This window comes from Haliotis rubra, unplaced genomic scaffold (assembly GCF_003918875.1).
Source record: "Haliotis rubra isolate DU_JTF1 unplaced genomic scaffold, ASM391887v1 Scf884, whole genome shotgun sequence".
NCBI classification, from domain to species: domain Eukaryota; kingdom Metazoa; phylum Mollusca; class Gastropoda; order Lepetellida; family Haliotidae; genus Haliotis; species Haliotis rubra.
The window spans coordinates 72,261-88,247 of NW_025767617.1; the positions used below are offsets into that span (position 1 = coordinate 72,261).

The following is a 15,987-nucleotide window of genomic DNA, read 5'->3' on the forward strand; positions in this document are numbered from 1 at the left end:
AACAATCCGGTGACTTTCAAATGTGTATTCTCCAGTAATAACTGAGACAAGACATTAAAACAGAGAGTGAGTTTAGTTTTACGCTGCACTCAGCAATATTCCAGCTATATGGCGGTGGTCTGTAAATAATCGAGCCTGGTCCAGACAATCCAGTGATCAACAACATGAGCATCGATCTACGCAATTGGGATACGATGAGGCCACCCGATCCCGTTAGTCGCCTCCTACGACAAGCATGGGTTACTGAAGATCAAGTACCCGGATCTTCACGGGTACATTAAAGCAAAGTAGCTGTTCCACTTAAGTAGATTTCCAAAGTACATTGCTAGTTTTTATTATGTTCAATAATGGTACTTGACCACCAAACGACAAAAAAACAAAGCCAAGAGATTAATGAATTATACACCTTTATTAGACCAAAATAGCCGCGTCAAACGTAATTCCGGATCAAGGGGAAACTGGAACATCAACCGTTCAGTGCAAGGCATATCCACCGAACCATTTCTACTGTATTCATATATACAATAACACGAATTCACAATGTAAACAAAATATTTTTTGATAAAATTGGGACTTGGTTCAATATTGTTTGATTGTCATAACCATCTTACAGAGAAGTTCGGTATACCTTCGCATTAAGTTTGACTCTCACAAGAAAATTCAAATTTCACTGTACCATAGGACGGAATTACCTGAACATATTTACAGACCTCAATTGTAACACAATGTCGCTAATCGATATATCGGGACATTATAACGATATTTCACGGGGTTTGGTAATATAATCTGTGTTTTGAGCGGAGCAGTGATAAAAACGCCGTATAAAACTTAACAAAAAAGATGAAAAACTAGAAACACGACAGTGTATTGTGTATTTACAAACAATAACAGTGTGCGTCCTCGGTGAAGAAACCAACAGTTAACATTTAAAGGCAATGACGTCAATGTGAAACTAACAGTTTACCATGTAAAGGCAATCACGCCTGCGGACATGATAGTAGCCAAAACGAGGCTAAGATGGCGGACACTGGCCCCTGAAAAGAAGCAAAAGCAAAATTAATCATACAATTATGTCTGTAGGTTTGTTTAGATTGTAACGTAAAAGGAAAGTGAAATATCATGGCTGATGCTGCACATTAACACATTACCATGTCCCAGGATGGCTTATGCTGCACATTAACACATTACCATGTCCCAGGATGGCTTATGCTGCACATTAACACATTACCATGTCCCCTGACGTAATAACGGCTGCTGAACCAGAACTTCTAGACATAATGACACGGATGTACAAGTGTATGTTAAAACAGCCCCTTCCTTCATTATTTGAGGGAGGACTAGATGTTGACTACCCATTAACACCTATACAGGGCAAGCAAACAATAAACCACAATCCGGCGAATCGGTATTCGAACCCATCTGGCATGTCTACGTGATGCAACTCTTCATAGTGTGACGTCTTAGACTGGTCACTCATATCACTTTCAAACTATAAACGTTTGGAACAGAACCGGAGTTTAACACACTTTTCCACTCGAAAAGGTCTCAATTGAAAATGAAAACCTTATCATCCTGAAAATAGCTGTTTCATAGAACTGAATTGTGATGAAGCCTTTCTGTTAAGTTTAGCTGTCTTGCCAGGTAACGATAATTATCGATTTGCTAGAAGGGTTTATACCAGTTCAAAATGAAAGACGGGATGTCTTGAGTCTGGAGTTCCGAGGATACTCTTATTTTATGTTTATCACGAGTAAGCTAGCACATGGCCTTACCGCTATTTGGGTTTAAGGTGTCCACAATGCTGAGGACCTCGTTGAAGGAGGCGGAGGCCTCGATGGAGGATTTCTGGGCGGCACTCAGCTCCTGCTTTTGGAGATCCGAGACAGCGTTACTCTGCTCGGTTGTCAGCTGAGCAAACCCGTCGGCCGTGAACGCCTACAGCACACGGGAATATAAGTATCATAAAAAGCCAATAGTTTTGTCAAGATACATACTCTTCTACGATTGATATTACAAGCATGTTGAAATCACGGAGATAAAACGCCAAAATGGCAGTGTTAGTGTAAGACTGTTTTCCGATGACTTGACCGTTGTACAGACATATCAAATCCATCCATCCATCCATCCATCCATCAATTCTTTGAAGAGAGTGGGAAGGGTATCCATGAAGTGTAGCAGTTACGGAAGAATCTTATTGGGCGAGGTGAAATACGCAACAAGGGGCAGTGTACCAACATAACAACCCGTCATCAGGGGAGGCAAATTTACGGTTATGTCTACAATTCATGCGCTGTGATATTTCTAAACAAATAGAGGGATTTGTGTCCCAGCTGGACCATATAGATTCAGCGCAAGAAACGGCCCAGAGCAACCCATGATGTACGTGAAGGGCGACACAATAGATGACATCATAAAGACCTGTGATACGGTGTCATTGTACCGCCACAGTGTGGACCGATTCTCAGTCAGCTAATTGCCTGGTCCTGACTCGACTATTTGTAGACCGCTGTCGAAATATAGCAAACAAACAAAAATTCTAAATATTTGGGTGACATATATTGTTTACTAGCATTGTTCCTTATACTTACATTGGCCAGTGTAGCTGGAGGTATGGCAGAGATGGCTTGTGGGTCTATCTCCTTGATGTGCTCATTGGTGAACGAGCTGAGCGTGTTCTGGGGAAGTCCACCTAGAACACAAACACAATACCTAGAACTGGGAGATCTCGAGATTCTCACTACTTTCTGAAAGAAGAAGTGTTTAGGAGAACTCAAGACTCTTCTTATTGTCACAGTTTACTAATCAACAGAAGACACAACTCAGAGAACATTAGATTCTTCCTACCAGTAGACCCCTCCTCTCAAACACCCACCTACAGAACACTGGGATAATCATGCTGGTCCCCAGAACCTCCATGGCGTGTTACTAGAGAGTGCGACTCCCTATGTTGGTGTACCAGTAGACCCCTCCTCTCAAACACCCACCTACAGAACACAGGGATAATCATGCTGGTCCCCAGAACAACCATGGCGGATAGAGAGTGCGACTCCCTATGTTGGTGTACCAGTAGACCCCTCCTCTCAAACACCCACCTACAGAACACAGGGATAATCATGCTGGTCCCCAGAACCACCATGGCGTGTTACTAGAGAGTGCGACTCCCTATGTTGGTGTACCAGTAGACCCCTCTGTTGTCCTCCCTCACAGACTCACCTGCAAACACACCGATCTCCCCGACCAGGGCAGTGGCCTTGCCGCTCCAGTCTGCCCCCTCCACGGCCACGATATGGCTTCCCACCGCTGTTAGCTGAGCCGTATCCATGCACTTCACCGTGCTGAGGTCCTTAGCTGCCTCGCTGGTAACATACGGAACAGAATATTCATAAATGGAGCAAGTTGACGGATATAGTAAATAGCTGTTATTAACAGTCTGATATTAATTGCGCATCTGGTCTAGAATTCGTTTCAAAGATCTACCAACTGTGATCTGCGGTACCAACAGACTGTATTCATGGATCATGTTCTTCGAGTTTCTTTCTAACGCTGCTTTCAGTAATATTCTAACCAAGTGATCACTGAACTTATTAACTCGCCTATTGCTGCATGCACTCCCGATTACCTGATTTATTAAGTCGTCTATTGTTACAAAGGCTCCTGGTCAGTTCGTACGATTGATATGTCGCCTACTGTGACAGGCACTGTTGAACACCCGATATATTAAGATGCCTATTGGTTAAAGCGTCTGTTCGTCAAGGTGAAGCGGGTTCGATTCCCCACATGAGTACAATGAGTGAAGCCCATTTCTGGTGTCCCCCGCCGTGATATTGCTGGAATATTGTTAAAGCCGCTTAAAACCATTCTCACTCACTCACTATTAATACGTTTCTTGTGAAAGGCGCTCCTGACAACCGATTGGTACGTCGCGTGTTTGGAGTCCTGATCACCCAATTTACTAAGACACATATTGTAACAGGCGCTCCTGAACACCCGATTGGTACTTCGTCTACTGTGACAGGCGCTCCTGAACACCCGATTGGTACGTCGTCTACTGTGACAGGCGCTCCTGAACACCCGATTGGTACGTCGTCTACTGTGACAGGCGCTCCTGAACACCCGATTGGTACGTCGTCTACTGTGACAGGCGCTCCTGATCACCTGTTTCTTTAGTCGCCCATTGTGGCAAGCATATGTTGCTTAGGACAATTCAAACCAGAAATCCCCACGTGGATCTTCCCTGACTGACTGAGATATACTAGGCACATAAAGAAACTGTGCATTGTCAAAATATTATCCCAGTTGATAAGTACGATAACAATGTCAAAGGTACATATAAACTGTAATGGAGGGATCATGAGACCATAACAAATCGGGAGAATTTCAACTGAAAGTCAATCACAATGACGTCACGAGTCCACAAGCGGGACAGGGGTCAAACGACCATGTCACAAGCTCAATAACGGGTATGTCCACCATCGGCATTGAGAACAGCAGTGCATCGACGACGCATAGAGCGGTTGTTTCCCATTACCCCTACAGCCCAGTACCCCTACAATTAGTTAAAACAACACACGGCATTTACCTGTCTGGCATAATGAACTTACCCATGGGAGCGACTAAAGTGGTGTGTATACAAATTAGAAAGGATTAAGGTGTTCTTGGTTAGAGAAAGTTTGTTAAGATGAAATGAAGTAAATGTTGAAATTGACACTGAGATGAGACAAGTAATTTGAGATGACTTAGCATAGTATATAATTGTTGGAAACAAACTAACATGAAATCAACATGGCTGGTCTTCGCAATATTGAGTTTGTTATGTCACGGACAGGTAGCACCCAAGTCCTATTTGAGGGTTATCTACACACTAAGAATGTCGAGAGACAGTCTTGTGTACACTGGAAGTGTGTCCAGTCAACTTGCAGAGGCAGAGTCACAACAGTCGGAAATGTTTTGAGGATAGCCAGAAGGTCCGGTTTGTCAGCAACTTGAGGAAGAGAGCGAGGGAGGAGTCAACATCGATGCACACCCTCTACAACAACGAGATTACGAACTTGGACGATGATAAGATACCATTGTACCCGATGTACCAAGAGCGGCCACCTTCAACGATTACATGGTGACTACCTGGGTCGACGGCGACGCAAGATTCCATCTGCCACTGTGGAACCATCACTCAACAACAGGTCCAAGGACAAACAACAACCTAGAGGGATTCCACAACCGCCTGAACCGGGGACTCCCACATCGACACCCCAACATCTACCGATTTGTGGAGGTGATCAGGAAAGTTGAACACGCTGAGAGAGCGAACATTTCCCAGATAGACTAAAAACTTGGAGCAGCACAGAGAAGCAGAAAGAGAGTGTACAGAGAGATGGAGCATCGTTTGTGTCGCCTCAAGGAGCAGCTCAATCTTGGGCTGAAAACACCAATGCAGTTCCTTGATGCTGTGGCCATCTCCTCAAATTGGGATAGAGACTTGTTTAAAAGACAAAAATAAACATTAAAAAAGTTAACATGACCTGCTGCTCATATTCATGTCACGACCAGGAAGATATCTGTGTATTATATTCATTTATTTGTGTAATTAAATCCATAAACTAAAACATTAAATCTTGTGTTCATGTGTTTGGGCTAGTCCATTGTGCAGGTAACAGGTAACAGAAAGGGGATTAGCAGTGCATTGGACTGTGAACTTTGTTGTTATAAGCTGTGGGGGTAATGGGATGTGGGGGTAATGGAAGGATACCCATAGAGCCTATCAAACGTGCAAGGAATGCTTGTGGGATGTCACGCCAGATTCTCTCAAGTTCTGTTGCAAGGTCAATGACGTTATCTGGCGGATGAGGAAGACGGCGTAGACGTCGATCCATCTCGTCCCAAACATGTTCTATCGGGGAGAGATCCGGTGAATTTTTAGGCCAAGGCAGTAAGTCAACGTTGTGGTGTTGTGGTGAAATCCATAGCAACCCTTGCCGTATGAGGGCGGGCATTGTCCTGTTGGATTGTTAACCCAGGGCCATGACTTTGCAGAAAAGGAATCGCCACAGGTCGAAGAATCTGATCCCTGTAGCCCACCCCAGTTAAGTTGCCCTGAACAATCACCAAAGGAGTTCTTTGGCGTGCTGTTATTTCAACCCCAAATCATCACGGAACCACCACCAAAGCGATTCCTCTCCAAGACACAGGCCTGTGCATAACGTTCTCACACGCGTCTATAGGCACGTTGACGTCCATCACTATGGGAAATGTTAAACCTGGACTCATCTGTAAAAACAACATTTCTCCACCCAAACAAGGGTCTGTGGACATGATTTCGGCACCACATTCGGCGAGCTTGTCGATGACGTTGTGTCAGGATAGGCCGTATGGCGGGACGTCGTGGTCTGATCCCGTGATGGCGTAAACGTTGTCGAACTGTGTTGGGGTGGATACGGTGAAGTCCTGGGATGGTCCGGGCAGCCATCACTGCAGTCTGAAACCTGTGGCGAAGATGGGTCACCCTTATCCATCTGTCCTGTCTTGGCGTTGTTACACGTGGACGTCCAGAACGTTGCCGATCGATGACGTCATTTGTGTTCTGGTAGCGTCTTACCAGTGCAGAAATGATGTTCCGGTGGCAGTGGAAATGTGCAGCCACTTGTCGTTGAGACATTCCCCCACGGACCATCCCAATGGCCTCTTGACGTTGTGCAGACGTGAGCCTTGGCATGCTATGCGTTTCAATAGCCGTTTAACTTTTTGAACGATCGCAAGGGCAGGGGTTGAGCTTTCCAAAGTGACAGTATTGTGTGGCATTCATTTGCTTTGTTTCTCTTTCCCGGACTGCACGTGCAACAACGTCTTGCACGTCTCAAGGACGAAACCACTGACATCACGGAACGTGACACGTGCATGCATGTTGGATACATATCACTAATCTCTGAGTTTAAATCCTTATGTGTCTTGACAGGTTTGATAAATTTTTATTTTAAATTTTTGTATGCACAGTTTCTTTATGTGCCTAGTATATATGTCCGTAAACTTACTTCACATGTGTGTTGTTCATGTCCCCAATCTGAGACGATGTGAAGCCACATATCATATTGCCCATGTCGCCCAGAGTTTCATCGCTCAACGTTGTAATATCCGCTGCCGTCTTGTTGAGGTAGGCCACCAGCACATCGGCTGACTGAGACAAAGACCAACGGATTTTACTCATTCGAAATATCCTGAGATTATTATACAGAGATCATACGGAACAAACGTTTTATTCTCACACTGTACACTCCTAGACTCGTAATTTTATTTGGAACAGCATAAGAATCCAACGTTACCATGTATTCATTTCCGTCAGAATATATCCTTATCCGCTCAAAGAAAAACGTCAGATCAATTAAGCTTAAAAGATTTTTGGGGACATTGGGACATGGTGGTTCAGGACATGGTGCAGCAATTTGCTGTGGAGGGATTCTTACTTTTGGCATGCGAGAAATCTATAAATGTGGGTTAGAATCCCAGCTTTGGTCGTTGTTCCGGGTTTAACAGTAACTTAACCCCTGCCGGTAGATTTGGTCTCAATGGTCAACGTCAGTATCACATACAGGGGCCATACGCTGTGAAAACTCGGTTCAAAACTTTAACCTGCTGACCGCGGACCTTCAAAACCTGGGGGTGTTACAAGTAGGCCTGGACATGTTCACCAGTTTTTGCCGACACCCGGTGTTGTGACTGTGATTGCAAAGATTATAGTGTAGTATTTTGTGTTAACTGGACGCTGCCAAATGTTGGGAGGTACCGGATGGCATTGGCCTTACAGGTGAAGACGCAGCCTGCATGTGTTTGCCAACACTCCTGGCAGTATATGAGTGAATGTCAGTTAATGCCGCAGTTATGGTAATTCCGGTTATGACACTGTGGTGTGTAACTAAATGCGTCGGAACCAGGCAAGCCAGTGACCCATGACATACCTTATTAAGTTCCACGGCACCCAGTGCTTGGATGACCTCATCGTCCACGTCCAGAGACTGGATCTCCTCTGACGTCAGACAGTCCACCATCGTACCCAGAGCCTGCACGTCCGACTTGCCCCACGTGTTGACGGAGCTGCCCAGGGCATCGGCCTGAAGGTTAACATAGTGACTGATGGTGACCTAACACAATCACAGTCTTATGTTTAAAAGATGTGCATAAGCATGTTTGGTGATTTACTATTTTACATGAGCTTTATTTGACGCTCTACCTAAGTGCATGAGCTGTATTTGACGTTCTACCAATGTGCATGAGCTGTATTCGACGTTCTACCGATGAACATGAGATGTATTTGATGTTCTACAGATGTGAATGAGGCATATCTGACATTCAACCAATGTGAAAGGTATGTTTGTGCATGAGATATGCCTAAATGTGCACACCAAATTTTGTTTGCTCTACTAAGGTAAATGTGAAATACTGCTTACTCTACTCTGTCTACCTGTTAGAGGTAATTTGTTCTCGGTTTGGAATACCAGCTGTTTAAGAGATCTATCAAAATACACAAGATGATCTACAGATGTAATTGGGATACATAACATGTTCTATAAATCTTTATATATCAAAAGCCCCACACCAGTGTAGACGTTTACGTTAGTGAGACAACATCTGTGATGGTCAGGCGTTAGGCAGTGCTATACTGACGTGTCGTAGGTGATCCCGGAGTGCTGTACACTGGGCTGCGTCCCATGCCGTCGTAGACAACTGAGCCAGACAATTTCCAACCTCAGCTGGGGCCAGACCGGAGATCTGGCTGTCTGTCAGGAAGTCCAAGTTGCTACCGAAATCAGTAATAGTCGAGCAGTCGCCAGAGCCTGCAACACACCATCATGTTGTACCAGGCATGAGGCGGCAAAATGGTACAACATACTTCAGGACGTCTTATTAAATCACCTTTAACATTGAATGACTTGGTTGACGCAAATAACACCTCCATCACACATCCATCCACATGTTCAGAGTAAACAAATGAGGAACTGATGGGATGGTATTTCTCACCAAGGTATATTAATCAAACTGTTCTACAATAAAATCCTCTTCAAAGATCTTTTTTTCGTCCGAGATTCCCATGAGTAAATTCTTTATGAATACACACGAAATCCGTATCTGCTTCTACTATAAACTGACCACTGTCGCTGAGGCTGACCATACAGTCACTCCCGCACCTATTCCTTTTTTCCTTTACTAACCTGTCTGCCGTTTAGGATATAAGTACGCCCCACCTGCCTGTCCTGTCTGACTCTGTATTGACCTCTGCCGCAAGGTCAGCAATAAACTGAGATCAACCTTACACCACACCCACCAATTTCCAAATTCTTCCTTACTGACCTTCGTTCTAGGCAAGCAACAACTGAGGTTGACCCTACATAACATCCACACCCATACCCAATAGTTCCCCTTTCCTCCTTACTGACTTTCGTTTTAGGGCTGCCGTTAAGGTTATCTCTGTGCCCCACATACCCGTCGCCCTTTTCCTCCTTTACTGACTTTCTTCCCAGGTCTACAGTAACTTAGATTGACCTGACACTTACTGGTCGACCTCTTCCTCCTGGTTGCAGCCTGGTTGGCGGTAGTCACCTCGATGGCGAAGCTCCACAATTCCCCGGAGGCCTTCTTCACTGCTGCCACATACGTCGCCTTTTCATCTGCGCTGATGTCCCTGTTGTCTCTCTCCTCCAATTCCTCCCGGAACGCAGACACCTTCTCCATCACATCTTGGAGGATGGAGACCAGTTCCTCCTTCAGAGCCTGGAGGGAGGAAGAAGCCTTCAATGTACACCAGTGCATGTGGGGAATGTTACCAAATTTAGAGTTCGGTGTAAGAAAACATATGATCATGAATATTCGATTGTCAGGGTTGTGTTTTAAGCCCGCAATTAGTTATTATCTTCATTAACAAGTTATGTACTTTAATGGAACTGGAGGGTGGTTCAGGTGTAACAGTTTCATCCGATTTTGATAATGTATGTTCACTTATGTTTGCTGATGATGTTTCAGCCTTGTCTGATACATGTAACCAATTACAGAAAAAGGTTCTTGAGAAGTTCTGTAAATCTACTGGTATAGTTAATCTTAAAAAGACTAAGATTCTTTCAACATATGTTATATTTGGGATTACACTTTCTTAGTAAAGTACAAATTCTCGTACTTTTTGGACTGAGTCCCATCTGGGATTCGAACCCACACCCTCAGAGTGAGGCACCAAAGGGTGTGGGTTCGAATCCCGGATGGGACTCAATCCAAAAAGTATTTGTACTTTACTAAGAAAGTGCAATCCCAAATATAACATATGTTGCATTTGACCACTTTCTGAAATAGCATTGTGTAATCACTGAGATTCTTGTTTTTAGAAATGGTGGGCCTCTAAGAGATTATGAAAAATGGTATTATGATGGTAAACAAATTGAATCTGTATCTTTTTATAAATATTTAGGACTTGTATTTACACCAAAACTTGTATGGAGTAAAGCCCAAACATGTCTTGTTTCTCAGGCCAATAAGGCATTATTTTCTGTAAATACCTTTCAGAGAAAAATGGGTAGTGTCATTTGTAAAGATTTGTTTAATATATTTGATTGTATGATCTCACCTATATTATGTTATTGAGTTGAAGTTTGGGGCACAAGTTATTGTAAACTCATAGAGTCTGTACAAATTACATTTTGTAAGTATTTTTTAAAAGTCGGTAAATCAACTTGTAATAATGTGGTACTTGGTGAATGTGGTAGACTCCCTTTACAATTGTATATATGACTAAGGTTATCTAATATTGGTGTCATTTATTGTACTTACCGCCAAATAGACTCCCAAAACACAATTATCAAATGCTAAAATCATTACATAATGTTGGACGTGTGACTTGGTTTTGGCTATGCATTGTTCAGTCAGGATATTCGAAAAGTTAAGTATTTCATGTTTCTTTTTAAACAAAGACTGACTGATAATTTAAAGCAATCCTGGTATACCTACATTGACAGTTCACACAAAACTATTTATTATTGTCAGTATAGAAACCTATTATATGTAGTAAAATACTTGAATTGTAACATTTGTTTAAATTTGAGATCTGCCCTTTCAAAATTGAGATGTGGAAATTTTAACTTAGCAATAGAGACTGGGAGATATGAAACTATTGCTTCTAATGAAAGATTTTGTTTATTTTGTAAATCAAAAGGTATTAATGTTGTTGAAGATGAGTGGCATATTTTGTGTATCTGTGAATGTTTTTCTGATGTTTGAGATAAATATATTGTGAAATATTTTAGTCAACCTCCTACAACAAAAAACTTTATAAGTATTATGCAATCTAGTAATGTTGATGTGATTAAGAATGTTAGTCTATATTTATATAATGTACAAATTAGAATTAAGAGCAGAGCTTGTTTATACCTCTATTTGTACCATTTATGTGATGTGTGACCATGCATCTGTCTGTATTATGGGCCAGTGGCCTTTTACTGAATAAAACTGTCTGTCTGTCTGTCTGAATATTCGAAGATTGACCTTCAAATTAAGTCACTTTATTTCAAGCAATAATGAAAAGTCCAACTTCGAGTTAGGCTAAATATAATAGGTTGGAGGAGAACAGTTTAATTGTGAAAAGCATTGTTTTGACTAGTCGCCATACCTTGTCACAAACCTAAGACTCTGTAACACGGACGTACGACAGTTGTAGCACTGCGATAGCTTTATGTAACGGGACCCAGAGTTTGGTATATCGCCGCGTATAAAGAGGCCATACGTATAAGGCGGTCCCGCAATACAAACCTTCAAAATCAGTGATAATTTATACACCCGTCTATAACGCGACCCTGAATGAACAATATCATCAGCGCATACATCCCTATATTTGTAATAAACACGTGTTTGTGTCCCGATGTTTTTTACGATGCTTGTTGGAACTCAAAAATGCAGAAGCAAAAGAATTTGTTCATTCATGCACTGAAGACCGTCAGTGTCTATTTCCTGTAATTCAATCGCCAGTTATCCATGTTTCGATTAAGTATTGTTAGATATGGTAGCTATCTTCAGATACAGAATACCTCGCACAATAGTTATCTTTTAGTACAGTATACTTACTGGCTTGTTACTCGCAGGGATCTCGTCCAGAGCAAACACCATAGCTGCCCCCAGGTCTTCCAAGTCACTTGCTTCAATGCTGTATAGAAACGATGGAATGATTTTACAACAGCTAAACCTCCCCAGCAGGGGCGGATACAGCTTTTTAAGATAGGGGGTAGCACACTCTGTGCGTGTGTGCGTGCGTGCGTGCGTGCGTGCGTGCTCGACTTCATTTTCACTACAGTTTCAATGTTCATTTAATACACTTTCACCACTGCACCCCCATCTGGATCCGCCTATGTCCCAGGTTAACATTTACCATCATAAGAACTAAGCAGTTGAGAAAATATTTAGTCGATACCCATAGAGTATGTTGCATAGTGGAAGGGTCCTGGGATTTGTGTTACGAGGTAATTGTTCTGTGAAAACAGAAAAGAACTTTTTTCACTTTCATTTATGCTATGACATCCATCATTGTCCAGCCTTTTCTTTATAGTCCAAGGTCATATTTTTTCCAACTGTTTTTACGCAACATATTTTAACTGTTTAAAAAATCACTCACAACTACAGAATAACAAACTGTTATTATGAGGCGAAGACTTTTCTTTTAAGCACATTTTCTAATTTTGTGTGTTATCTCATGTTTTGCGAAAAAGGGGTCGTTGTCGGCACGGGTACTACAGCTACGTACGTTACTGTATACACAATCAGACTAAAGAAACGTAACCTAGCTAAAACCAGACTACAGAAACGTACCCTCGGACGAATCCATTCTGCACTGTTTTCTAGATCCGAAGTGTCGTACTGTTGTATGAGATGCATTCGATTGCGTTATATAAGGAAAACGAGCATTCGAAGTGACGAATAATTCCTTGCTGCACAGAATCACTCGTTATCAAGCGAAACTGAAGGATAACATGAACTAGCTTCGATTTGGGGCGGTGTAATATGGACTCGTCTGACGTTTAGGGTACCTGTTACGTTTATGTATTTTGACTTTGTTTGGGGTACATTTCTGAATATAGAAACGTGCCTGGCGTACACATCTGTAGTACTGTGGCGACAACGACCCCTGCAGGCTTGTAAAGATATATAGGTGAGCGGTGATTAACCTAGGTATAGAATGAATGAGTTTAGTTTTACCCCGCACTCAGCAATATTCCAGCTATATGGCGGCGGTCTGTAAATAATCGAGTCTGTACCAGTGATCAACAGCATGAGCATCGATTTACGCAATTGGGATACGATGAAATGTGTCAACCAAGTCTGCGAGTCTGACCACCCGATCTCGTAAGTCGCCTCTTACAACAAGCATGGGTTACTGAATCTTCACGGGTACTTGGTAAAGATCACTGGCCAATACCTGATATCGCCATAAACAGTTCCTAAAGCATGGCAATCACTCCGAAATTATCACTGGTTCTTACCTGGAGACTGCAGCCAGGAGCTTCTTGACGATGGCCTTCTTTGTGGAGACCTCCAACTGGGGACACTGAAGGAAGTACATGCCGTATTTCTTGAGCGTCTGGGTGGTCATCTTGTTGACGTCACCAGCGTTCATGCCGCACATGGCGAAGGGGCCGACGAGGTCGATGTCGTCAGGAGCAAAGGACGTTTTCTGTGTTTCCTGCGTAAGGAAGTCAGAGCTTTGGTTTAACGAAAGAAGTCTAAAATGATAGATTTAGACTTTAAAATGTCGTTTCTGTTGGGTAGCATAGTGGTTAAGGCGTTCGCTCGTCACGCTGAAGACCCGGGTTCGATTCTCCACATGGGCACATTGTGTGAAGCCCATTTCTGGTGTCCCCCGCCGTGATATTGCTGGAATATTGCTAAAAGCGGCCTAAAACCATACTCACTCATTCTGTCTGCTATAATGCAAATACTTATTGCATATGTTTAAACATTCCGCGTTAATATCCACATACTATGATGAACTATCTGTAGTGGGGTGTATTTGTGATATCCTTTTATGTGAGTCCAATATGTCCAAGGTTATCCTCTTGTGGAAGTTGTGCATTTAAATATAGTTAATCAAACACACCCATGCTTTTGTTTTATTTCATTAAAGATTACTAAAAGACATAGCTGATATAACTAGTTTTCAGTCTTAAAACCAGCAATGGACATGCTCATCACATTTGTGGCAATTCATATACATAAGTAACATTTGTACCTACATGGTAGTTACGTCCGAATGTTGGGTTTTGTCATTACAAGTAGAACGTTACACGTGTATTTCTTGGCCAGATTATTGTCCAATATTTGATTCAGTGTTAACGTAACAGTCTGTGGTTATTAATTCTGTATTTTCATGAGTGAGTGAGTGAGTAAAGATCGGCAATATTTCAGCCATATCGTGACTAAAACTAGTTCTAAATTCATAATACATACATATAATATATAAAACCCTGTCAGCAAAGGACAGTAAAACCACTAGATTATCACAGATGTATTTTCATGACTTGTTTCAAGACCCAAACACACTAAGACATGCAATGTACGTCCTGGAAATAGACGTTATGAAATCATACCAAACTATATTAGGCTCAAATACAAAGGATTTAACTTCAAGATGCCAATGGGCTTAAATACAGAAGGATACTGGTTCTAATAACTGGTGATAACAACTGTACATTCCAGCTGTGTTTGGAAGACAGCAATCCCGGTTACCTTCATATGTGTCGTCTTTAGTAATATCTAAGACAAAACATTAAAACAGCGAGTGAGTTTAGGTTTACGCCGCACTCAGCAATATTCCACATATATGGCGGGGGTCTGTAAATAACTCACTCCCTCACAGTCGTTTCTGGATTGGTCTGGCTTATTTACCTGAACTGTGAGTGCAATCTTGGTCAGCAGTTTCATCCGAGATCGGGTGAGCTTCTCGATATATTCTTTCTTCATTCCAACAACCCGCATCACTGATCGCAAAGTCTTCCGGCTGAACTTGACCAAGTCCTTTCCGCTAGGATAAAGATACAAATATCAAACTAAAAGCGACAAAACCAGTCATAGGAAACCCGTTGTAAGCTTCCTGCTGTTTCATAGACTCCTGTTTATGAAAGACAAGCACTGGTGGTACCTAGTGTACGCGAAAACAACCATCCTGCCTCACTGGTGGTACCTAGTGCACGCGAAAACAACCATCCTGCCTCACTGGTGGCACTGCATTTGAAGCTCTCGAGTGCAGCGTGAGTGAGTGAGTTTAGGTTTACTCCGCACTCAGCCATATTCCAGCTAAATGGCGACGGTCTGTAAATAATCGAGTCTGGATCAAGCAATTCAGTGATCAACAGCATGAGCATCAATCTACGCAGTTGGGATACCATGACATGTGTCAACCAAGTCAGCGAGTCTGACCCAGCGAGCCTCTTACGACAAGCATGGGTTACTGAAGATCAATTATAACCCGGATCTTCATGGGTCCTCTCGAGTGCAGATAACACCATAGCAAATAAAACAACATCACAATACAATATTACACTTTGAACACGTCTGATTATTGCTTAACGCCGTACAGCTAAATGGTGGCGCTCTGCAAATATCGAGTCTGGACTAAACAATCCAGTGACAGACATCATGAGCATCGATCTGCGCAACTGGGATACAATGACATGTATCAACCAAGTCAACTAGTCTGAGCACCCGCTCCAGTATGCCTTGGTTTCCTTGAAACAAAGAACCAATATGGTGCCATGCGATTAATGGATTCTGTTTAATATATTACGTCGGGTGGTATCTGACCCACCTTGCGTGTGCGAGGAACATTCCGACCTGGTCGATAAGAGGGCCGTCGATACATATGTCCTTCACATTCCCAGTGGCGCCAAAGACTCGTAGCAGCTTCTTCACTATACCCCGGATCTGGAAGACATGTTCTACATTCACCTGTCTGAATGGCAACAGCTCTCTACCTAA

The 15,987-nt window shown here is 42.7% G+C and overlaps 1 protein-coding gene across 1 annotated transcript in view; it reads right to left on the reverse strand.

The window, feature by feature from the left end:
- Window positions 1–390: 390 nt before the first annotated feature.
- LOC124263470 overlaps window positions 391–15,987 on the reverse strand; it is a 37,118-nt gene continuing 21,521 nt past the window's right edge. Inside the window, exons 14-25 of the mRNA XM_046698120.1 lie at window positions 15,818–15,933; window positions 14,899–15,034; window positions 13,497–13,696; window positions 12,088–12,166; window positions 9,540–9,756; window positions 8,653–8,822; window positions 7,947–8,099; window positions 7,026–7,168; window positions 3,214–3,356; window positions 2,589–2,689; window positions 1,773–1,935; window positions 391–1,034 (exon numbers count right to left, since the gene is read on the reverse strand). Coding sequence (XP_046554076.1) covers window positions 961–1,034; window positions 1,773–1,935; window positions 2,589–2,689; window positions 3,214–3,356; window positions 7,026–7,168; window positions 7,947–8,099; window positions 8,653–8,822; window positions 9,540–9,756; window positions 12,088–12,166; window positions 13,497–13,696; window positions 14,899–15,034; window positions 15,818–15,933 — 1,695 coding nt within the window. The 3' untranslated portion in view covers window positions 391–960. The remainder of the gene's footprint in view (window positions 1,035–1,772; window positions 1,936–2,588; window positions 2,690–3,213; window positions 3,357–7,025; window positions 7,169–7,946; window positions 8,100–8,652; window positions 8,823–9,539; window positions 9,757–12,087; window positions 12,167–13,496; window positions 13,697–14,898; window positions 15,035–15,817; window positions 15,934–15,987) is intronic.